The following is a 25,264-nucleotide window of genomic DNA, read 5'->3' on the forward strand; positions in this document are numbered from 1 at the left end:
TCTATTCTAGAATAGTTATTCGGTGTAATATACAATTCTAGGGCAACTATGTTATTTTCCAGAGTTTACTAGGATGGTTCTTTCAAAGTCATAGTGACATTGCTGTTCTGGAAATGCACCCCAAGTAGGATTTCTTTTCCCTCTTCCACTCGGAGTGGCTCTTCTAACACAAAAGCCGCTTGTTTCCAATGGGACATGGCACTGGATGTGTCCAAATGAATATCTTCAACGAGGTGGAGGTGATACCAGAAGGGAATTGCAGTCACCAGTCCTGATTTACAGATTTTCACCTAGAGGAAAGCAGGAAAAATTTGTTCATGGTGCATTATAGCACATTATCAACACTGAATGGGAGATCCAGCTTTAAAGCAAATGTACCAGCGGTACACGGCTTTTCTGTTTCTACCATTAGCAGACCAGCGGCGGCACAAGGATGCTGGTGCCATTGTCTTTTTCTTTGACCTGCACCCAGTTCCCGAGCTCCGGTCCAAAGCATTGGAGGAGGATTGGCCCACCCACAATGGGAGGAAACCCCCTCCCCTCTATGACGTGGCTCCATTGATTCTAATGGAGCTGTGTCATAGAAGGGAGTGAGTTTCCTCCCACTGAGAACAGGCCGCCTTCAGTGCTTCAGGCCAGGCCGTGCGTGGAAACTGGGACGCAATAAAAAAAGACAAGGCATCCCCATGCCCATGCCGCCAGCGGTCTATTTATGATAAAAACAGAAAAGCCGTGTACCACTGGTACATTATTTGCTTTGAAATGAAAAAAAAGGTAATTTTATTTTCTTTACAATTTGGAGGTTTACATTCCTAGTGTGGGGTGTTACTGCCCTATAGCACCAGGATCCCTGGTTTCAATCCATACAATGGCTAAACGTCCTTGTTAGAGATGAGTGAACTTACCGCTCGTACCTGAATCCCAGTGACTAAGATGGACGCAGCCCTTGGGTGTGAACACCAACTTACTGTAAGTTTTCTCTTCTTTGCCCAGGTTCTAATTTAAATTAGTACTCGAGTATAAATCTTTTTCTTTCAAATCAACTAGTTTATATTTAAACATTGGAAAAAATTTTTTCTTATAATTACTATACTTGCAATAATGTTCTGTTCGGCCTAATTCAACAGAGAAATGTAAGACATACTCACGGAACAACTCCATTTCATAGACACAATAGGAAACTTACAAACATACAGTAAGTAAGGAAGATTATAGCAACATCGGCCGTGCACGTTACCTTCACTTCTGTAGCCAAGCTGCAATGGTTTGAGTATGGGTTCATTAGATCCAGCCTAAGCAATTCTACTGGATCACTTAGAGGGACACAAGGCAGGGTAGAGAGATTCAGGAAGACATGTACAGGCACCTGTAGGAAATACATACACATCGCAACTAAGAAGAATTCATTTTGCCAGTAGTATATTACATCCTGTTAGAAAAGGAGCTCAAATAGGGGAGGTCATGATTGACTTCAGTTTTTCTTCCCACCAGCAGGACCAGACAGGATACAGGCTGTGAGAGTTATAATACCACACACATACTGAGGACAAGAGCAGTGCTGTTTCATGGAGAAAGGAGCAATGTTTTTTTTTTTCTTAATCCTGGGTAGCCCCTTTTAACAGACCCAGGGTCACCAGCATAGAGGATGAATGCCATGCAGCCACATTGCTGAATCGTTTTAGACTTGAAATGAAATTAATCTTATGTAATTCCCAAATAGAATCATTACTGGGGTTATAAAGAAAAATATGGCTACTGTTCTGCTAAATAAATAAATATAGCACTACCCTTTCTCACAGGTTATTAGTTGTATTGCAGCTAATATTATAGTTGCATCCAGGGGCAACTGCGGCCCTCCAGCTGTTGCAGAACTACAATTACCATCATGCCTGAACAGCCAAAGCTTTGGCTTTAACTGTCCAGGCATGATGGGAGTTGTAGTTCTGCAACAGCTGGAGGGCCGCAGGTGACCAGGGGAATGGGGCAGAGCTGCAATAACATGCAAACCCAAGGACACACTTAGGGTCCTATTCCACCGGACGATTATCGTTCAGATTATCGTTAAATCGTTTGAATCTAAACGATAATCGTTCGGTTGAAATGCAGTAAACGATTAACGACCAAACGAGAAAACGTCAATCGCTTTATAAGACCTGGACCTATTTTTATCGTTGCTCGTTCGCAAAACGTTCGCATTGAATAAGACATTGTTCGTCGTTTGCAATAGATACGAACGCAATATCGATTACGATCATAAGTAACGATTGTCGTTCCATGGAAATGAGTGAACGTTTACAGGTCTTTCACAATAGCGGTCGTTTGAGATAGTTATTCGTTAACGATAATGCAAACGATAATCGTCCGGTGGAATAGGGCCCTTATCTCCCATTCTGTGGATAGGGGATATGTTAATTTAGGTCAGAATACCCCTTTAAAGGGGCTTATCCAGCGTTACATAAACATGGCCATTTTCTTCCAGAGACAGCACCACTCTTGTCTCCAGTTCAGGTGGGGTTTGCAATTAAGCTCCATTCACTTCAATGGAACTGAGTTACAAAACATGCACCCAACCTGGAGACAAGAGTGGTGCTGTCTCTGGAAGAAAGTGGCCATGTTTCTGTAGAGCTGGATTACCCCTTAAGTAAACTTTCTTGGGCACCAGAGTGGAAGTACAGAGCACTTGAACGACAATCTTAACCATATACAGAAAGACGCTGTGTGTACTTAATTCTTCAAATCCTCCCAGGTGTTTGCTTCTATCATTTCATATATCAGTCAGATTTTGTACGCCTTTCTGCTCACCTTGAACTGATTTATAGATGGCGCAATGGTAAAGCCCAGGGTAGGTTCTGTGCCTTGAACAGCGCTCTCCTGCAATAAAGTGTTGGATTCTACCAGCAGGCCATGGATTACCACACACTGAGGGAAGATCTTTCCTCCAGACTGAAGTAAGCACCTAGAACCAGTGAAGTGCATAAATGATGACTATAATCTAACACAATATACATGGACACCATTCAAACAAGAAGAGATACAGCAAAGCCACATACAAAAGTACTCTACTATAACATAATGGTGTGACCATACAAATAATATCAATAGTCCCACACTGCACAAACTTTGAAGTGTAGCTGTCTGCTGCTGCTGGATCAGCGGTGAATTCCTTACAGCGTATATTGGATAAGAATGGGGGCTGTGTACATTATCGCCTCATGCATGTTCCTAGCCATGAAGGCCTGAACTTCTACCCGCAGCATGGAATTCACCGCTGATCCAGTAGCAATCCTCGTGACAGGTACACTTTAAACGCACAAGAGCACCAAACCCCTCTAAAGCTCTGCCACACACCAATAATCAGACATTTGAAGAACTCTGGGAGTGGACAAGTGATTTAAGGAAACTAGAATAGGTTTTATTAGGCAAAAAAAGCCTTTTTCTGTACTCAAAAAGCTGTTTTACCACCTCCCCCCTCACTTTTTATCTGTGCATTATCAGGCAAAGTCGTCTTCATTAAAGAGAAGCAAAAGTGAAGATGGGTTTGCCAAGTCCATTATAACCTATGGAGGTGGAGAGGGGGATGAGTGAGAAAGGAGAGGAGAGAAGCTGCTGTACAGTTTGGAGACTGTCTGGGAACATAAAACGCTGGATTCACAGGTCAGAAAGCTCAGTGTTTATCTGGGAGCTTGGTGAGAGAAGATTGCAGGGTGTTGTGCTGTGCAGGGCTGCTTTTTCTCCTCTCTGTGCTCACTCATCCCCCTCAGCCCCTCCCCCCTCCATAGACCATAATGGACACAGAAATTCTGCTTCTTCTGAAGTGAGGGGAGGGGGGTAGGAAAACAGCTTTTTGAGTAAAGGAAATGCTTTTGCTTAATAAAACCTATTACTACCTCGCATCAGTAATCACAGCTCCAGCAATTACTATCCCTACACATATTACATCACTTTAAAATGAGAACTCCATCGAAAAAGTATTGTTATTTTTCAAATCAACTGGTACTGGAAAGGAATATAGATTTGTAAATTATTTCTATTTAAAAATCTAGAGTCCGTACTTCCTGCTGTATGTCCTGCAGGAAGTGGTGTATTCTCTCCAATCTGACACAGTGCTCTCTGCTGCCACCTCTGTCCATGTCAGGAACTGTTCAGAGCAGGAGAGGTTTTCTGTTTCAATATATTTTATAGAATTTTTTTTCAAATAGAATTTTGCAATCAAAAGAAAATTTTTGAAAACAAGAATACAACATATAACACTTTGTATAGATAAGGTGTAAAGAAAAACAAATGAGATTAAACAATAAACCAAAAAATAACATGTGCTCAGACAGTATGTCATTAAAGTGACACTGCCCCCCCCCCCCCTTTGTGCATTCTAACATCTCTACACAGGTGTAAAGGGTAAATTTAGCAGTTTTCATACCTTATTTCATACGTCATGGTGTTTGTTCAAGTAAAAAGTGTCCTTTTATCAACTGCAGATTGTATTAAGTGGGCATGGCCTCGCAGCATTAGCACTACTTAGCCCCGCCCACAATGGCAGAGTAGTCCCCGCCACCTTGACGCCCATTGGTTGGTCGACGTAAAGGGGGTGGGGTCTACACCTTTCGGCCAGCCTGTTCCAATGGCCAACGATGACCACTTAACACAATCTGCAGTTGATAAAAGATGACTTTTTACTTGAACAAGCACCATGACGTATGATATAAAATAAGGTATGAAAAACGCTAGATTTACCCTTTACACCTGTGTAGAGATTTAAGAAAGCAAAAAGGAGGTGACAGGTTCACATTAAGTATATCCATAAGGGTAGAATAGGTTTGCAGGTAATATGTTCAGAGGTTTTCTATGGGGATTTGCTACTGCTCTGGACAGTTCCTGACATGGACAGAGGTGGCAGCAGAGAGCACCGTGTCAGACTGGAGAAAATACACAACTTCCTGCAGGACATACAGCAGCTGATAAGTACTGGAAGACTTGAGATTTTTGAATAGAAGTAATTTACACATTTATATAACTTTCCAGTACCAGTTGATTTAGAAAAAAAATTGGAGTTGCCCTTTAATATCACATGCTGTTGCTGTGAAGTGTAATGTTTTTTTTTTTTACTTGTTTAAATTATTAAAGTTGCAAAAAATAGACTTTTGTAGATAATTTTGTTTCAGGAAGGACAGTAGGGGTCACTGGGTTACCTTGCTATGGCACACTTCTCCATCACTTCTTGTCTGATCAGACCACAAGGCTCAATCACATCTAGAATAATGATGCTCCAGAGCTTGTCTGACTTGGGTCTCTGTAAAACATCATCGTTGGCATCTAGCTGGTTCAGCCAGAATTCCAGACTGTCTTTGGAGACACAATTCCTTTCTAACAACCTCTCTAAGGCGACATAGTGCTGCTTCTCTTCAACCGAGCTATAAGATTTCACCCTCCCGAGCTGGGCAGCAATGAGAGGTAAAATAGAGAATCCTTCAGTCACATCCAGTATATAGAGGGGGTCTTCAGGAGAAGCTGCAGGACTCTCATTCCTGAAGGAGCCGTTCTGTCCAGGGTCCAGGGACGATAATACTTTACTTATTGCAGTCTTAAAGTTCTCGTGGTAGATAACATTGTTAAGCATGGCTATTTCACTGGGCTCCAGAATGCACAATTCCTGCTCACTGTCCTTCTGGTGTGTGGTGTGAAGACCAGCCAAAGCGTCGCACAAGTCTGCCTCATTCTCCAGTGACGTGCCATCTGAAGACATATCGCCATCCCCAGCTCTAATAACTGTGACTAGATCTAATCGTAAGTAACAGTCAGGACAGTGTACATCCAGCACTACCGTATCCCCACGGTTCACAGTATAACCATCAGCTGTGGAGAAAACAAAGACAACACATAAGTATCTAGAATACCAAGTAAATGACTAAAGATACTCAACCGTGTATACATCCTGCATATAATCCAATACACATTAGGGTATGTTCACAAATGCTTAAAGTGGTAGTTCACCAATTTTTTTTTCTTTCAAACCAACTGGTGCCACAAAGTGCCAGAGATTTATAATTTACTTAAGTACTGGAAGACTGGAGGTTTTTTTTATCAGCTGCTGTATGTCCTGCAAGAAGAAGTGGTGTATTTTTCCCCATCTAGCGAGTAGGAGAGGTTTTCTGTGGATATTTGCTACTGCTCTAGACAGTTCCTGACATTGACAGGGGTGCCAGCAGAGAGCACTGTGTCAGACTGGGAAAAATACACCACTTCCTGCAGGACATACAGCAGCTGAGTAGTACTGGAAGACTGGAGATTTTTTAATAGAAGTAAATTACAAATCTCTGGCACCAGTTGATTTGAAAGACAAAAAATTGGTAAACAACCCCTTTAAGGATTTAATGCTTAGGATTTTAGAAATTTATTTATATTGATTAAGTATGTGTGAACTTACTGTAAAACTCTATTCAATGATCTAACACTGGTCCTAAGTCAAAGTATAGAGCTGCATTCACAATTCTGCTAGTTAGCTATTGCAAACATGTCAAGTATGTTGACAAATCTAACATAAGAGTTTGTTAGTTTTTTTCTATATCACATTACAGTACATTGACTGCTGAAAAGACTTCCCACAATGCAAAGCACCCAGACAAGCCTTGTGCAGAAGTGTAAGCTCTGAACTATAATACAGTCTGTAAGTCAGGAATAGGGATGAACCAGGAGAAGTTTCCCAGAACTGGATCCAGCTTTTCCCGGCACCAGGTGCAGCACAGACTTCAGAGGCAGCAGCCTAACAGGCTGCTAGCCGACTCTAGCAAGTCCCTTGGCTTGCTTCATACTATAAACTCAATCCATGTGATATACAGTGTACATCCGCTTTGTGCAAAAAGTCTGGAAATTTTCAGCGCTTTATGCCGAGCTCAAAAAGTGGGTGGGGCTAATATCTCCTCTGCCCCTCCCCTTTTGGGTCAGCTACCAGACACTTTAACACCAATTTTCCCCTAGACTTAAAGGAGTTATCCAGCGCTACAAAAACATAGCCACTTTTGCCCCGCTCTTGTCTCCAGGTAAGGTGTGGTTTGCAATTAAGCTCCATTTACTTCAATGGAACTGAGTTACAAACCCCACCCAATCTGGAGACACGAGTGGGGGAAAAAGTGTAAGCCCTTTAAGGCTGCTTCACTTTACGCTAATGTCGGCTGAACCTACTGCTGGTGGAGGGTTTGGACGTCAGTCTAAAGTGTATAGGGGCTTCCTGAGTCCAATACATTATACAACATACATTGCTTTGAATCCAATGCAAGAAAGTATCACTTTTAAGTCATGTGATTCTCTCACCTCCCTTAGGTTAGCTTCACACACACCGTACTGCAGCAGATCCACAGCGGATTTGATCTAAATAACTAAACACAGCATCAAATCTGCTACGGATCCTGTCCTTGTGAATGCACCCCAACTCTTGCTTCATTTCATCAGTTAAAAGAGTGTCAAGTAGACGGGGCCTCACAACAGTTGGGCCCCATCTCCCGGCTGAGAAAAGGCCCCAACCGTTGTGGAGTTTCGCCTAGTTGACACTGTCTCCTGATGACCCAGACAAGTGTTATACAGGTACACATGGAGCTTGTGGATGGTACAGAGAAACACACAGACTAAGGGGAGTGGCAGTATCACTTTAAAGCGACTCTGTACCCACAATCTGTCCCCCCCAAACCACTTGTACCTTCGGATAGCTGCTTTTAATCCAAGATCTGTCCTGAGGTCCGTTCGGCAGGGGATGCAGTTATTGTCATAAAAATAACTTAATCCAGCAGCGCTGTGTCTAACGGCCGGGGCTTACATTTGTATATGCATTAGGCTGGCACCCCCTCTCTGTCCTTCCTTTCAACCCTCCTCAACATTTACTGCTGTTTGAGCTTTGCACAGGTATATTAACGATCCAGCCCATGTTCATTATACAAACAGGTGGGAAATAGGGAGCAATCTGCCTGAAGCATTCCTAATGCTGAGGAAGGTGGGGAGGAAGGACAGAGAGGGTGTGCCAGCCTAATACATATACAAATGTAAGCCCCGGCCGTTAGACACAGCGCTGCAGGATTAAAAGTTATTATTATGACAATAACTGCATCCCCTGCTGAACGGACCCCAGGACAGATCTTGGATTAAAAGCAGCTATCCGAAGGTACTAGTGGTTTGGAGGGGTCAGATTGTGGGTACAGAGTCGCTTTAATATTCAGTCTGTGCCACCTTTGTTTGCCCTCATCATATATGGTCAGCTTCAGTATCACTTGGTATGGGTAAAGAATAAAAACAGGTTATTACAAAAAATAATATTATATTAGCCATTCACCAGGGAGATTCTGGATCGGAAATACAGCTTGTTCCCAGCAAGTCTCTTCACTAGGTCCCGTTGACAAATTGTGTTCTTCATCCAGATGTAAGACAAACCAGGTTATAAAACAGTCCAGCTGTCCTTGCTCTTGGGCCAGGACGGAGATCCTGCAGGACTTTCCAGCAGCAATGCTTTCCAGATCCTGGCATTAAAATACAAGGCATCACTGGCAGAATTACTTCCATACTGACATGTACCATCACCAGACTATAAAAATTACTCTGTAAAAAGGCAGAAACTTAACATTTATTACAATTTACGCTGACTTAACTTACAGCTTTACCAGATCATATAGGACAATGTTTTTTACCTGTCTATATACTGTATATTGGGCAAATGTAATACTGAGGACTGAACAGCTACCTGCCCTACACAGAAGTTAATGGGCAAGAAGCCCTTTAACAGAAAATGCTGCAATAATGTTACCTCCAGGCTATTGAAATCCACAGTCAGTGCCAGGAAGGGCTGGCTCAGGGATTTATAACCCCCAGACACTCTGCTCATCTTCTCTGTGGCGTACGGTTCATTCACCTCACTAGATTTGTGACAACAATGTACAGGACTGGAAAACTGGACAGCTCCTTCAATGTTCACACCAGCGACTTCACTGACAAACACTCTGAGCAAAAGATATTAGGATAAAAAGGTACGTTTGGTTAATGGCAACCATTAAAAGTTCACGTTAGATAACAGTGGCACTGTCATAACATGTCTCTCTCACGTCAAAAGTTTTTTGTGACAACGGTGACACTTTAAATGTATGGTTGTAATAAGATAACTAGAGCATAAAGGAATCCACTATATCACATATAAAAGGACATATTATAGAGGTAAATTAATGAAATAAAGACCCATACAAGTCACAAGTCCCCCAAGTAAAAAAACACAAGGCATCAGAATATGCAGCTCTAACTACACAAATCATACACAATTAATGCAAGAGCGTTAAAGGGAATCTGTCACTAGGTTTATTCCGTCTTAAATGGAGGACAGCATAAACTAGTGACAGAAATGCTGAACAGATCGGTGTATTACCAACATCATTCTGTTCAACCGTTCTCCTAATATGCAGAAGAATAGGATTCTTGCCGCACCCCTCCTGCTGATGAGTGATGAGTGACAGGTGACTGCCTACACACAGCATGGATAGATAACTGCCAATCAGCAGCTGGCGGGTGGAGTTTTCTGCTTCTTATGTATACCCAGAACCACTGATTGTCCATGTTATTCAGTTTTACCCATGTTATTATCTCTCGGTCAGCTGCACAGAACAATGTAAGTGATCCATCATCCTGCTCAGCTTCTCTGTCACTAGATTATGTTACCCTGAGATAGGACGCCATAATCCTACTGACAGCGTCTCTTTAAATCTCACCAGACCCAAACACACATCAGAGGCCAACAGTTAGTTCCACATTAGAGGCACATTATATAATTACTTTAGAACATTTGAACTTGAAAAAAAAAAATTTGTATATTTTAAGAATGGGCACATTGTTACCAACCTGTGATGTCTACGTATTTCTGGGCACTCCACAACCATGCCATACACTACAGCACCTGCAGGGATGACTCGTCCATACCTATCACAGCTGCCATCCTTGGGCTGAGATAGAAAAATAATTCAAATAAAGAGTTTGCTATCAGATCCAAAACATTAAAGTAATACTGCCCCCCTTCCATATACAGAGTTCTCAGCACTTATATTCTGGACACTTAATATCTCACAGTATAAAGGATTTTTTGGTGGTCTCTCCCCTCAAAAATGCATGTTATTGTTGAACAGTGCAGTAGGGGCGGGGCTTCTTATCTGGCGGGGTCGGGGTCTACATCTCTAGGTCGGCCAATTCCGATGACACCACGGAGGGCGGAGGGGGGCGGCTAAAGGGCGGATGATGCCACAAAGGCAGTAGAGCGCAGATGTAGGTGGGGATATGGGACACGACAGCCATGAAGCCCCGCCCATACGCCACTGTCCGCAAACAATAAAATGCATTTTTGAGGGGAGAGACCACCAAGAAATCCTTTATATGGTAAGATGTGAAATGTCCAGAATATAAGTGCTGAGAACTCCATATATGGGGGGTGGACAATATCACTACCCCATCTGTATCTGAGAGATTATATATATACACACACACACACACACACACACACACACGTTGTTTAACTAACCTTAGGCTCTAGAAGAAGGTTTTTCCAGGCATGGATTAAAGTTTCCACTATACCTTCACCAAACAGACCAGCATCTACTGTCTCAGTGACAACTAGCGATACCCTATAAAGAGAAAGGACAAAAAGTATCTACTCCATCATGGTCACACTAGGTGACTCACAGACTATTGTTTCTACTGACTTAGTATAGGAGTAATATGATTTTGTAAGTACTGGACGCAACAATATCTGCCTTATCTAAAAGGACATGGCCACCAGACTAGGGTTATTACATTGCTGTGCTCCATAGTGAAAAGAATACTTAGGTAACAGATTCCACCAGCTTTGTGTCCCTAGTGTACTGAGCACTCACTCCTTCCCACGAGGATGCCTCTGCTGCTGCCGCCGACATATTATATCCACCTGAGGCCATCCTTAGAGATATTATACGGCTATTATTGAGATACTGATATTCTTCTACGTTGTTGTAGTTGCCATTTTTGCAAAAGTAACAATAGGAAGAGCTGACAGCAGGCTGAGAAACTAGTTCAACGTAGCTACTCCTACTTCCAACTCTTCCAAATAAAAACACAAAAAAAAGGCAATAAGTCTGTCTGGGATAGAAACTTTAAAGGGAACCTGACATGAAAATGCTACCTAAGCTATTGGCATCAGGTTATAGAGCAGGAGGAGCTGAGCGGAGTGATATATATATATATATATCTTTATGGGAAAAGCTTCAGTATAACTTGTAATTTATTGATTGAAATCCCTGATGTTTCCATGCTAAAGAGTCAAGTCTGTTGAGTGACCCCGCCTACTGGACTCCTTACCACAGAATGATCAAGGATTTCAATCAACAAGTTACAAGTTATACTGAATCTCTTCACCCAAAGATATATATTCCTCTGCTCAGCTCTTCCTGCTCTATAACATGATGACGATAGATTACATAGCACCGTCCTGGCGACAGGTTCCTTTTAAATATGTGAGGCTCCCTCTACTAATAAATAATAAGTCAGGGAAATGTATAATGTTTTTAGAATTGAAGTGATTGCTGCTTACTTTTCAGGTATGTGTTTAGGGACTCGGAGATCATGAGACTTCATGTGCAGAAGTCTGATCTTGCCCTCCATGTGATTGGCGGCCACTACCTCACAGGCCAGGTCAAACATAGTCTTGGAGAGCTCACAGGCATAAACATAAGGGGCCCCTGCGCTCTTCGCAAACATGCTAGAAGACAGAGAACAGGTATTAGAATATACTGCGGTCAATGATGTCAGCATGTGCAGGACAATACACTATAGCTCCTAGCTACAACACTTCATGCTCCCGACTTACCTTAGAATCCCTGTGCCAGTTCCGATATCCAGCACAGTTTTGCAGCCGGCGTGGACGGCATTTTCAATAGCTTTCTTAAACATCAGATTCCTTTTGACATCATTGAGCATTACAAAGTGCCAGCGTTCCACAAGCCAATTTGCTACACGGTAGAAATTTTCTTTGGCATCAGCCGAGTTTGGGTTCAACTTGACAGCCTTGTAGAAGTAACCAGCCGCTTCATCCCGAAATCCCAATCTATGGCAGATATAGAAAAGCAGGATTGTCTGTCCTTTATGATGGTTATGTGTCTTACAGAAGAAGTTAGCAAATCTTCCATGTATTCCACACACACCAAACACTGACATAAAGTGTACATTAACCTGCAATACAACTATACAGATATGGTCACATACACCTGATGAAGGCATCTCACCTGAAGAGCTGTTCTCCCATACTATTGCAGATAACGTCATCGCTTGGAAAGAGTTCAAGAGCTTGTTCATAACAATTAAACATGTCCTCACTCCGGTTTAGAGCATACAGCTCTTCTGCCCACTTGAACAGTGCATACTGGAAAGTCTCCTATAAAACATAGCAGGTACAGACAACGGTTAGCAGACCTAAAAGAGGAAGGGGGCATAAGTCATATAAGAGTCAAACACCAAGCCCTGAGAAACTGAGGAGAAAGCCAGGAGGTGAGGAGAGAAAGCCGCCGTGCCTACTGAGGAGGTGAGGAGAGAAAGCCGCCGTGCCTACTGAGGAGGTGAGGAGAAAAGGCCGCCGTGCCTACTGAGGAGGTGAGGAGAAAAGGCCGCCGTGCCTACTGAGGAGGTGAGGAGCGAAAGCCGCCGTGCCTACTGAGGAGGTGAGGAGCGAAAGATGTTGTGCCTACTGAGGGGGTGAGGAGAGAAAGCCGCCATCTCGGTAATGATTAGCACTATAGAACAAGAGGGCCACTCCAGGAAATCCTGACATCTACTGGCTGGGGCAGGGCAGGGAACAATGACCCCCGGGGGAGGGGGGGGGGCGTAGCTATAATGCCTCCTGACTGTCCCTGGATATAATCACAGATACTATAAATTAACGTCCATTCGCGTCTTCTCAAATGCGGGGACTAGAAGTCATTCACAGGTATATCAGGATCTGTGACCTGTGATGTTGTGTAACCCAGTGGTCACCGGATCAATTTTACCGACTTCTCTGACCACAGTTGGTTAACTTAAAGGACAAGTGCCATGAAAAACTTTTTCCCAGTAATTGAAGCACATTACAAAGTTATATAACTGTGTAATATGCTTCAATCACCTATCTGCCTCCCTTCCCTGTCTTTTCCCCCCTCCACCAGGAAGTGTCCTGACTCACACAGAGCTGATTACTGCCGTCACCGTCACCAGGCAGCTCCTTCTTGTGAGGATGAGTCATCAGCAGGAGGGCTGCTCTAGCTCCTGTTACACCAGCCTCCCCCTCCCCCTCCTTGTCAGGTGACTCTGCTCCCTCAGCTTATCTTCTCTAGTGACATGACTCCTTCACTGAGTCCATGGCAGCAGGAGAGAGGGTATGAGGGGAGGGGGGAGCTGCCTATGTGCCGGAGTCAGTCTGAGGGAAGATAAGCAAGTGACATGTGACAAGTGATGGCTTGCAGTTGTTCAGCCAATAGGAGCTGAGAAAGCCTGTCACCTGACAAGGCAGGGGAGGGGGGAGGCTAGTGTAACAGGAGAAGGAGCTGAGAGAAGAGCTTGGTGACGGTGACGACAGTAATCAGGTCTGTGTGAGTCAGGACACTTCCTGGTGGGGGGTGGAGGGGGGAAAAGACAGGGAAGGGAGGCAGATAGGTGATTGAAGCAAATTACAGAGTTATATAACTTTGTAATGTGCTTCAATTACTGGGAAAAAGTTTTTCATGGCACTTGTCCTTTAAAATATGAGGTAAAACATAAACTCCGATGATAGGCACGAGGATTGGTGCCCCATGTTGGCACCAAGGATGTGCACAGAGTTTGCTAGGTTTATGCTGTTTTTTTGTGTTTTGTGTTGTGGACATTAAGTTTTAAAAGGTACCATTAAAGCTGATGTTTTACCTCACGCAGCTCACATCTTACCTCACGCTGCTCACGTCTTACCTCACATTTTACCACACGTCTTACCTCACGCAGCTCTCGCCGCAGCTCACATTTTACCTCACGCACCTCATGTCGCTCACGTCTTACCTCACGTTTTACCTTACGCACCTCATGTCGCTCACGTCTTACCTCACGCAGCTCATGTTTTACCTCACGCCTTACCTCATGCACCTAATGTCGCTCACATCTTACCTCACGCAGCTCAGGCCTTACCTCACGCAGGTACCTCATCTGGACTAATGAATGAGGTGATCACCCACTGTCAATTAGGTCCAAGTGTTATTAATACTGTATTTAACAGATTCCACATTACTTGGGACACTTGATACGTAGTGATTACTTTTCTGATTATTTATCTGCAGGCATAGTCCATAAGTCCAGTCGTTATATATAGTCAGTAAAGTAACTGCTATACACGTGCAACTTAACATCTGCCGGCATTGGCAACCAGCTGTTGCTTTATTATACAATACAGCATACTTTACCCCAGCAATAGTCCTTCTAGGGAAGAAGCTGTATTAGTTATACACTGTAGCTGTTTAAGATTGGTGTACCAGCATGTGTCTATTTTAAACTAACACTGTATATACACAGCCACTCACTCGTATATTTTTTAAATATTTTCATTAAAAGTTATGTTTTACCTTGGGGCAAAGATGGTATCTAGCTTTTGGGCACAAATAAAGACTTAACTCACGCAGCTCACACCTTACCTCACGCAGCTCACGTCTTATCTCACGCAACTCATGTTTTACCTCATGTCTTACCTCACGCAGCTCACGTCTTACCTCACATTTTATCTCATGCACCTCATGTCGCTCACGCCTTACCTCACGCAGCTCCCGTCTTACCTCACGCAACTCATGTTTTACCTCACGTCTTACCTCACGCAGCTCACGTCTTACCTCACGCAGCTCACGTCTTACCTCACGCAGCTCACGCCTTACCTCACGCAGCTCACGCCTTACCTCACGCAGCTCACGCCTTACCTCACGCCTTACCTCGCGCAGCTCGCGCCTTACCTCACGCAGCTCACGCCTTACCTCACGCAGCTCACGCCTTACCTCACGCACCTCATGTTGCTTACATCTTACCTAACGCAGCTCACGTCTTAGCTCACGCAGCTCACGCACCTCATGTCGCTCACATCTTACCTCACGCCTTACCTCACGCAGCTCACGCCTTACCTCACGTAGCTCACGTCTTACCTCACGTAGCTCCCGCCTTACCTCACGTAGCTCCCGCCTTACCTCACGAACCTCATGTTGCTTACATCTTACCTCACGCAGCTCACGTCTTAGCTCCCGCCTTACCTAACGCCTTACCTCACGCAGCTCACGCCTTACCTCACGCACCTCATGTCGCTCACATCTTACCTTACGCAGCTCACATCTTAGCTCGCGCCTTACCTCACGCAGCTCACGCCTTACCTTAGGCATCTCATGTCGCTCACATCTTAGCTCACGCCTTACCTCACGCAGCTCACGCCTTACCTCACGCAGCTCACGCCTTACCTCACATCTTAGCTCGCGCCTTACCTCACATTTTATCTCATGCACCTCATGTCGCTCACGCCTTACCTCACGCAGCTCCCGTCTTACCTCACGCAACTCATGTTTTACCTCACGTCTTACCTCACGCAGCTCACGTCTTACCTCACGCAGCTCACGCCTTACCTCGCGCCTTACTTCACGCAGCTCACGCCTTACCTCGCGCCTTACCTCACGCAGCTCACGCCTTACCTCACGCACCTCATGTTGCTTACATCTTACCTAACGCAGCTCACGTCTTAGCTCACGCCTTACCTCACGCAGCTCACGCACCTGTCGCTCACATCTTACCTCACGCCTTACCTCACGCAGCTCCCGCCTTACCTCACGTAGCTCACGTCTTACCTCACGTAGCTCCCGCCTTACCTCACGTAGCTCCCGCCTTACCTCACGCACCTCATGTTGCTTACATCTTACCTCACGCAGCTCACGTCTTAGCTCCCGCCTTACCTCACGCAGCTCACGCCTTACCTCACGCACCTCATGTCGCTCACATCTTACCTCACGCCTTACCTTACGCAGCTCATGTCGCTCACATCTTAGCTCGCGCCTTACCTCACGCAGCTCACGCCTTACCTCACATCTTAGCTCGCGCCTTACCTCACGCAGCTCACGCCTTACCTCACATCTTAGCTCGCGCCTTACCTCACGCAGCTCATGTCGCTCACATCTTAGCTCGCGCCTTACCTCACGTAGCTCACGTTTTACCTCACATATTACCAACTGTGGTGAGAGAAGTCGGTGACACCTCCCGCGGGGACTGTGAGGTATGAGCAGGAGTGGATGCCAGGTGAGAAGCCCCCCGCTATCCGCGCTGCCATTGTGACAGGACTAATGTGATACCTTGAAGTCTTCCTTGAGCTCAGGCGCCAGGCTGAGCACCAGCAGGAAGTGGGCATACGCCGTGCCATAGTCCCGGTCCCGTAGACACTGCTCGGCGCTGTGTACGGAGCGGGAGATCAGCTCCCTCCTGCGGGCAGCCTGTCCTGCCTTGCGCCCTCTGCGATCCCTTCTTCTGCCAGCTCTATTCATGTCTGCCAAGATGCCCGGTCAGTGGGCACGTCCTGCCATCACAGCTGGGATGAGTGCCCACAGGAGGCTCCTCAATGATAAACCCGGCTGGAACGCATCACTCAGGCGCCGGAATATGACGCGGCGATCGCTGATTGGATGGAGACGGGAGAGGCGGGAAATGTTGTGTTAGTGAAGCAGAAGCTGCTGTGGTAATCTGGTGGTCACCTGACTACATAGAGGAGTGTGTGTGCCCTCACCCAGAGCAGTGCCCCCCAACCTGGGGAATACAGGAGGAGTGTACCCTCACCCAGAGCAGTGCCCCCCAACCTGGGGAATACAGGAGGAGTGTACCCTCACCCAGAGCAGTGCCCCCCAACCTGGGGGATACAGGAAGAGTGTGTGCCCTCACCCAGAGCAGTGCCCCCCAACCTGGGCTATACAGGAGGAGTGTGCCCTCACCCAGAGCAGTGCCCCCCAACCTGGGGAATACAGGAGCATGTGTACCCTCACCCAGAGCAGTGCCCCCCTAACCTGGGGCATACAGGAGGAGTGTACCCTCACCCAGAGCAGTGCCCCCCAACCTGGGGCATACAGGAAGAGTGTACCCTCACCCAGAGCAGTGCCCCCCTAACCTGGGGCATACAGGAGGAGTGTACCCTCACCCAGAGCAGTGCCCCCCAACCTGGGGAATACAGGAGCATGTGTACCCTCACCCAGAGCAGTGCCCCCCTAACCTGTGGCATACAGGAGGAGTGTACCCTCACCCAGAGCAGTGCCCCCAACCTGGGGGATACAGGAAGAGTGTGTGCCCTCACCCAGAGCAGTGCCCCCCAACCTGGGGGATACAGGAAGAGTGTACCCTCACCCAGAGCAGTGCCCCCCAACCTGGGGAATACAGGAGGAGTGTACCCTCACCCAGAGCAGTGCCCCCCAACCTGGGGTATACAGGAGCATGTGTACCCTCACCCAGAGCAGTGCCCCCCAACCTGGGGAATACAGGAGGAGTGTACCCTCACCCAGAGCAGTGCCCCCCAACCTGGGGTATACAGGAGCATGTGTACCCTCACCCAGAGCAGTGCCCCCCAACCTGGGGAATACAGGAGGAGTGTGCCCTCACCCAGAGCAGTGCCCCCCAACCTGAGGAATACAGGAGGAGTGTACCCTCACCCAGAGCAGTGCCCCCCAACCTGGGGTATACAGGAGGAGTGTACCCTCACCCAGAGCAGTGCCCCCCAACCTGGGGCATACAGGAGCATGTGTACTCTCACCCAGAGCAGTGCCCCCCAACCTGGGGAATACAGGAGGAGTGTACCCTCACCCAGAGCAGTGCCCCCCAACCTGGGCTATACAGGAGGAGTGTACCCTCACCCAGAGTAGTGCCCCCCAACCTGGGGAATACAGGAGGAGTGTGCCCTCACCCAGAGCAGTGCCCCCCAACCTGGGGTATACAGGAGGAGTGTACCCTCACCCAGAGCAGTGCCCCCCAACCTGGGGTATACAGGAGGAGTGTGCCCTCACCCAGAGCAGTGCCCCCCAACCTGGGGCATACAGGAGGAGTGTACCCTCACCCAGAGCAGTGCCCCCCAACCTGGGGTATACAGGAGGAGTGTACCCTCACCCAGAGCAGTGCCCCCTAACCTGGGGCATACAGGAGCATGTGTACCCTCACCCAGAGCAGTGCCCCCCAACCTGGGGCATACAGGAAGAGTGTACCCTCACCCAGAGCAGTGCCCCCCAACCTGGGCTATACAGGAAGAGTGTACCCTCACCCAGAGTAGTGCCCCCCAACCTGGGGAATACAGGAGGAGTGTACCCTCACCCAGAGCAGTGCCCCCAAACTTGGGGCATACAGGAGGAGTGTACCCTCACCCAGAGCAGTGCCCCCCAACCTGGGGAATACAGGAGGAGTGTACCCTCACCCAGAGCAGTGCCCCCCCCAACCTGAGGCATACAGGAGGAGTGTACCCTCACCCAGAGTAGTGCCCCCCAACCTGGGGCATACAGGAAGAGTGACCTCACCCAGAGTAGTGCCCCCCAACCTGGGGCATACAGGAAGAGTGACCTCACCCAGAGTAGTGCCCCCCAACCTGGGCATACAGGAGCTTGTGTACCCTCACCCAGAGCAGTGCCCCCCTAGCCTGGGGCATACAGGAGGGTGTGTGCCCTCACCCAGAGCAGTGCCCCCCTAGCCTGGGGCATACAGGAGGAGTGTACCCTCACCCAGAGCAGTGCCCCCCAACCTGGGGGATACAGGAGGAGTGTACCCTCACCCAGAGCAGTGCCCCCCAACCTGGGGTATACAGGAGGAGTGTGCCCTCACCCAGAGCAGTGCCCCCCAACCTGGGGGATACAGGAGGAGTGTACCCTCACCCAGAGCAGTGCCCCCCAACCTGGGGTATACAGGAGGAGTGTACCCTCACCCAGAGCAGTGCCCCCTAACCTGGGGGATACAGGAGCATGTGTACCCTCACCTAGAGCAGTGCCCCCCAACCTGGGGTATACAGGAGGAGTGTACCCTCACCCAGAGCAGTGCCCCCCAACCTGGGGTATACAGGAGGAGTGTACCCTCACCCAGAGCAGTGCCCCCCAACCTGGGGCATACAGGAGGAGTGTACCCTCACCCAGAGCAGTGCACCCCAACCTGGGGCATACAGGAGCATGTGTACTCTCACCCAGAGCAGTGCCCCCCTAACCTGTGGCATACAGGAGGAGTGTACCCTCACCCAGAGCAGTGCCCCCTAACCTGGGGGATACAGGAGCATGTGTACCCTCACCCAGAGCAGTGCCCCCCCCAACCTGAAGCATACAGGAGGAGTATGCCCTCACCCAGAGCAGTGCCTCTCTAACCTGGGGCATACAGGAAGAGTGACCTCACCCAGAGTAGTGCCCCCCAAGCTGGGGCATACAGGAGCAAGTGTACCCTCACCCTGAGCAGTGCCCCCCTAACCTGGGGCATACAGGAGAAGTGTGCCCTCACCCAGAGCAGTGCCCCCCTAACCTGGGGCATACAGGAGCATGTGTACCCTCACCCAGAGCAGTGTCCCCCAACCTTGGGCATACAGGAGGAGTGTCCCCACACCCAGAGCAGTGCCCCCCAACCTGGGGTATACAGGAGGAGTGTACCCTCACCCAGAGCAGTGCCCCCCAACCTGGGGTATACAGGAGGAGTGTACCCTCACCCAGAGCAGTGCCCCCCAACCTGGGGCATACAGGAGGAGTGTGCCCTCACCCAGAGCAGTGCACCCCAACCTGGGGCATACAGGAGGAGTGTACCCTCACCCAGAGCAGTGCCCCCCAACCTGGGGTATACAGGAGGAGTGTACCCTCACCCAGAGCAGTGCCCCCCAACCTGGGGTATACAGGAGGAGTGTGCCCTCACCCAGAGCAGTGCCCCCCAACCTGGGGTATACAGGAGGAGTGTGCCCTCACCCAGAGCAGTGCCCCCCAACCTGGGCTATACAGGAGGAGGAGTGTACCCTCACCATGAGCAGTGCCCTCCTAACCTGCGGCTCTCCAGCTATTACTCATGAGAAGCCTGTTTAGTTGACTGATATTTACTAAAACCTATTCACAAAAAAAGATGCCACGCTACTACAATTATTAATAATTATGAATCTTTATTAGTTAAAAATACATAATAATAATTAGAAAATAGAACAGTCAGCACCGATGAAAATGTGACCCAGGATATTACATATTACTAAATTTACTTAAGCAGAAATCACACTATTTACATGAGGACAAAGAGGAACTGGGCTGCTGAGCATGTGTGACCACCATGGCACATTAGGAGGCACTACAAGTATGTAACAGCAATATAGACATGGGAGCATTTTTTTAATGATTACAATTGAAAACCTGTTGTGTTTTATATGATATGTTGGAGAGATGTAACCCCTTAGTGATTGTCAAAACACATTTTTAGGCCAGATTCACACAAGGTATGACAGCGGCCATTCTGTGACAAGGCCGTATCACTGAACGTCCCCGGGCCAGATTAACTTAATTTCTTTTTAATTGGAATGTGGGCGTTTTCAGGTGTACATTCCGGTGTGCCCACATTTCAGTCACCGATAGCAGACAATGTAAAGTGCAGACAGAGCCGCACTTTACATTGTCTGCACTGTCAGTTTCATGCGGCTGCTATTCAGCATGGAATCCCGGCTGCAGTGTATACATAGTTTATATACTGCGTCCGGGATTCCATAGTAAGTATATTGATCGGCCACGGAGATAATATGGCCGTTGTTTAATCAAATTGTACGTTGCATATGGAGCGGGCTGACAAATGTCTGCAACTGCAGGGAACAGACTTTAGTCTCATTCGAGCAGTTTCATTCCATAAATGCTTCAATCAGTACAGGTTGCAGCAAGTTCTATTTATAAACCAGTATTCGACAGGCGAATATTTTTTAGATGCAACTTTTTTAATCTGTCTATTTTTAATATTAACCCAAAAGTTCAGATAATCTGAGATTAACACCCAATTTATCATTTTTATCAAAAAATCGCACAAACTGGTGCAGGCCTACGTCTGGTCAGTACCTGATTATTTGTTTGCGAATTTTTTTTACTTTTTTGCGACTTTTTACATAGATTATCTCACTATGGCAGTGCTACATTTTAATAAACCAGTCACAAAATATACACCAATCCTCCTTAGAAGAGTCAGTCAGAATAGGGCAATTGAAAGCATTATAATATTTTTTTTTTATATAGGAAAAAAATAATAAAACTGTATAAGGGTGCCTTCACACCTACCGACTCGCAGCGTTAAGGCCCTATTCCACGGAACGATTATCGTTCGTATTCGGCCGATATCGGCCGCTACGGACGATAATCATCCGGTGGAATAGAGTGCAACGATCAGCCGACATCGTTCATGTCGGCTGATCGTTGCAGTCGCTTGTTTTTCAACATGTTGAAAAACAAGCGACTGATATAGCAGCGATCTGCTGCCTTCGCTCTGTTGAATAGGAGCATCGGCAGCAGACGCTGCTGTATCCTATGGGCTGCCCGGACGATCAGCGATCCCCCCGCAGCTCCCCGCCGCCCCCTCCCGCACTCACCCGCTCGCTGCAGCCGCGTTGAATAGCGGCGGCAGCGAGCGGGGAATGAGGAGCAAACGAGCGCTGAGAGCGCTCGTTTGCTCCTCTAAACGACCTGTGGAATAGGGGCATTAATAACGCTGCAAGTCAGCTAGGTCCTGGCAGATCAATGTCAGTACATACACGCAGCGGTCTGAACGACCGCTGCGTGTATGTAAATCTGCCGGCTGCTTAACCCCTTCTGATGCCGGACGGCCGCCTCCCGCTCCGCTCTGTATACATTACCTCCTCGCTCCACGGGGTCCCGGCGTCCTGCTCTCCCGCCCGGCCAATCAGTGGCTGCGGCAGGGCAACACACTGATTGGCCGGGCGCGAGAGCAGGACGCCGGGACCCCGTGGAGCAAGGAGGTATGTATACAGAGCGGAGCGGGAGGCGGCCGTCCGGCATCAGAAGGGGTTAAGCAGCCGGCAGATTTACCTACACGCAGTGGTCGTTCAGACCGCTGCGTGTATGTACTGACAGTGATCTGCCAGGACCTAGCCGACTTGCAGCGTTATTAACGCTGCGAGTCGGTAGGTGTGAAGGCACCCTTAATTGTGTATTGAGATCGTACTGACATCACTGATCAAGATATTGTGTTAGTTTTGCTGTATGGCGAATGGTGTACAATGTACGTTACGGTTTAACAAAGGGGATTTTCATAAAGTACAATTGTTCCAGCAAAAAACAAGCCCTCAAAAATAAAACTGTTAGAAGACGAGAAAGGAAAAAATTAAACTGTGCCGCCATACATACAAGCAGTGGTGTCCTGATCTTGCTGCTGCTCACTAGGGCTGGGCGACTAATGAAAAAGACAAAACCCAAAACCCATATGGCTTTGGTTGACCGACCTGATCTCCAATCCTTTTTTTCTTCTTCCTCTTCCTTTTTTTTTTTTTGACCCACAGGCAGCTTACCAGGTCCTGGAAGTATTCCCCACAGTTCAGTGGGGGTGCTTTATCAGGCACTGCCATGTCCCCCTGCCCCCCTCTGCACGGACCTCCGGGTGCCCTCCTCTCTCCCTGCACTATGGTGAATATTCAGATCATCCAGACCAAACCTTACTTGGACCAGAAGCCGGACACCAGTGGGCTCAGGAAACGTGCCACTGTGTTCCAGAACAGCCTGAACTAAGCTTAGAACTTTTTCTGCTGACAATCGTCTATGTTTCTATGTTTCCACCGTGATCCTCCCTCGCTTTGGGTCCACCAGTGTCCTCCCTTTTCCCAGTGTCTGAGATTTAACGTTGCTCCACCTGTTCCCTTTTGTCTCTGCATTGTTGTTTTCTTGTGTTCCTGAGCTAAGATAGCTAAGGTCATTCTCTGTCTGCTATTCTGTGTATCCTGTGAAGCCTCTTTTCCTGTCAATCAACCTGCAGAGCATGCTAACGGGCAGAAAGCTGTGACTAGTTATTGGCCTTGGACCCAATGACTGAGCTTCAGCAGATGACATGGTAAGGGAGAGGTTTAGACATCTATCGGTCGCTGCTAGTAGCTTTAACAGAAAAATCGTAGTGAATGGTTCCCTTTAAGCCCTTAGTGATAAAGCCAAGTTATACCATTTTGCCCAAACAGGTTTTTTTTCATTGTAGCATTGTAAGAGCAATTATTATTATTATTATTATGTTTTTTTCTGGGCAAGTTGTATCTTTTAATGGCAACATTTTGGGCTTCATATAATATACCTTAATAAATGTTCTTATTTTTTAGGGCTGGTAATGAGAAAAGGCTGGGTTTTCTTTTTATCTTTACTGTTTTTTAGCTATTTAATAACATTATACTTTTATTCTTTGGCACGCTATGATTACTTTGGTACGAAACTTTTTTTTTTTTCTTTTTAAAGTTCTACTAGTTTGGCCCAATAGAAAGACAGGTATACCTTCCAAGACAACAGGGAGGAGAAAGGGCAGTAGGAGAAGTGAGGGTAGATAATATCTTTCCCGCCCCTGGACAGTCCCTTTAGGTACCTGTACACCTGAAATATCTTACGACCTAACCTCTCCAGGGAATGGGTAAATACATCACGTCCACCTCTTATCTGATCAGTCAGGATAAAAAAGTCCAGTCCCAGACATTTACCCCTTAGATGCCATAGTCATTAGCTACTGCGGTATCTTGACAGAAGATACATACTGTATATACATTATGCTTTGGATTCACTGCAAATGTCCAACCTCTAAGAACTTGACATCAATCACCTCATTACTGAAAAACCACCATACAATTCATCTTTTTTTGTATCATGCAGTAACTGCCCTACAAAATAATGGTGCAATAAACAGAAACAAGAAAGACGTGGGTGACTTGCAGTGTAACCTTATTTAGGAGACAAAGACGCATGGTCACATTGGCATCCAATCCTTAGGGCCTTATCACACGTGTAATATCGGCTGATCGTATCTTTAGGTCCGGACCTAAAATCATCGGCCAATGGCTAACGATTCATTAAACTGTTATACATTTCCTCTCCCTGTCTTTTCTTGCCCTCTTATTGCTTCCCAGTGCTGTAGCTGCAGCTTCAAAGCGGTCTCTGAGCTGTCAGGCTGCACTGAAGCTTCAGCCGCGGCGCCAGGAGAGAAAGCAGAAGCCAGGAGAAGACCGGGAGTGTGGAAAGGTAATGTATGAGAGCAAGGGCTGCTCGGACATCACTATATATATATATATATATATATATATATATATATATATATTAAGCAAGAAAGTCCTGCAGAACTCCTCAATGTATAGGCAGGTGGGTGCCAAGCGGTCAGCACAAGGGACCAACAGTGCTTGGTATATAAAGAAGGTAGAAAACCGCAGCACTCAAAGTAGAATCAAAAATAAACATCACGGTTTTTTTTATTCTACTTTGAGTGCTGCGGTTTTCTACCTTCTTTATATAAATATATATATATATATATATATATATATATATATATATATATATACAGCCCTTGCTAAACGATCATCCAGCCCTGTAATAGGCTCACTAAACAAGCGCTGATCTAGCAGATCAGGGCTCAATTACATTATTGATCGGCCCGTCTAATAAGACCCTTAGTTATAGCTTATATAGCTACAGTTGGTTGGTGGATGGCAGCCTTTTTTTAAAGGGTAACTAAATTTTTTCATAGGCCGCAGGATACGCTGTGAAAAAAACCTGCCGCAATGCTCCCGCCGAGTTCCCGATGCAGGAATGCGCCAGGTATGGATTTAAGGCCTTTTTAAATTTTATTGTGTACATGAGGGGGGCAGCTAATTTGCCTTAGTGCCCTATTAGTCGGGGCAATAATCTCGCAAAAAAAGTTATATCTTTCAAATTTAGTGTGAATGCAGGCACGGATCAAAAAATTGTTCATGTGTCGTTGGTCGCATCTTTTGAGCTGACCATAAAATCATTGTTAATTGTTCACTAACCGTTCAGTGTAATTCCACATCGTTCCTTCACTTGCTGGATGGGGTAAACTATTGTATTGCTTTGGATAATGCTGGGACCTCCAGAGATACAAAATTTATATAAATTTAAAGAATTAATAGTACATTACCTTCCCTTTGAGATTACATTTCGTCACCTTATTTAATGTCTTTAATAACGTTGCAGAAAATAAACATCATCCGAGACACCTGGCTGTGCTTCCTTTCCTTTCGCTGTCCTTTCACATGACGGATTGATTCCTTTTG

At 46.7% G+C, this 25,264-nt stretch overlaps 1 protein-coding gene across 2 annotated transcripts; it reads right to left on the reverse strand.

Annotated features, from left to right (window-relative positions):
* Positions 1–25,264, reverse strand: PRMT9 (protein arginine methyltransferase 9). Of its 2 annotated transcripts, none has more exons than XM_069976887.1 (12): positions 25,129–25,264; positions 12,267–12,415; positions 11,852–12,088; positions 11,576–11,743; positions 10,532–10,634; positions 9,862–9,962; positions 8,783–8,975; positions 8,315–8,498; positions 5,187–5,850; positions 2,803–2,956; positions 1,238–1,366; positions 1–290 (listed from the first exon to the last, which is right to left on the reverse strand). In XM_069976887.1, the coding sequence occupies exons 2-12, from the start codon at positions 12,347–12,349 to the stop codon at positions 69–71; spliced, it is 2,238 nt and encodes a 745-aa protein (XP_069832988.1). In that variant the 5' UTR covers positions 12,350–12,415; positions 25,129–25,264; the 3' UTR covers positions 1–68. The 2 variants fall into 2 exon arrangements, with proteins under 2 accessions (XP_069832988.1, XP_069832987.1); XM_069976886.1 differs by lacking the exon at positions 25,129–25,264 and adding an exon at positions 16,347–16,642.

This window comes from Dendropsophus ebraccatus, chromosome 7 (genome assembly GCF_027789765.1).
Source record: "Dendropsophus ebraccatus isolate aDenEbr1 chromosome 7, aDenEbr1.pat, whole genome shotgun sequence".
Taxonomy (NCBI): Eukaryota; Metazoa; Chordata; class Amphibia; order Anura; family Hylidae; genus Dendropsophus; species Dendropsophus ebraccatus.

Excerpts from the sequence above, each read along its gene's own strand:
- PRMT9 (XM_069976886.1), bottom strand. The coding sequence starts at position 16,535 with ATGAATAGAGCTGGCAGAAGAAGGGATCGCAGAGGGCGCAAGGCAGGA. Across the intron at positions 1,367-2,802 it reads CATCTATAAATCAGTTCAAG|GTGCCTGTACATGTCTTCCT; the intron begins GTGAGCAGAAAG and ends TATTTCCTACAG. Across the intron at positions 291-1,237 it reads GCTTGGCTACAGAAGTGAAG|GTGAAAATCTGTAAATCAGG; the intron begins GTAACGTGCACG and ends GCTTTCCTCTAG.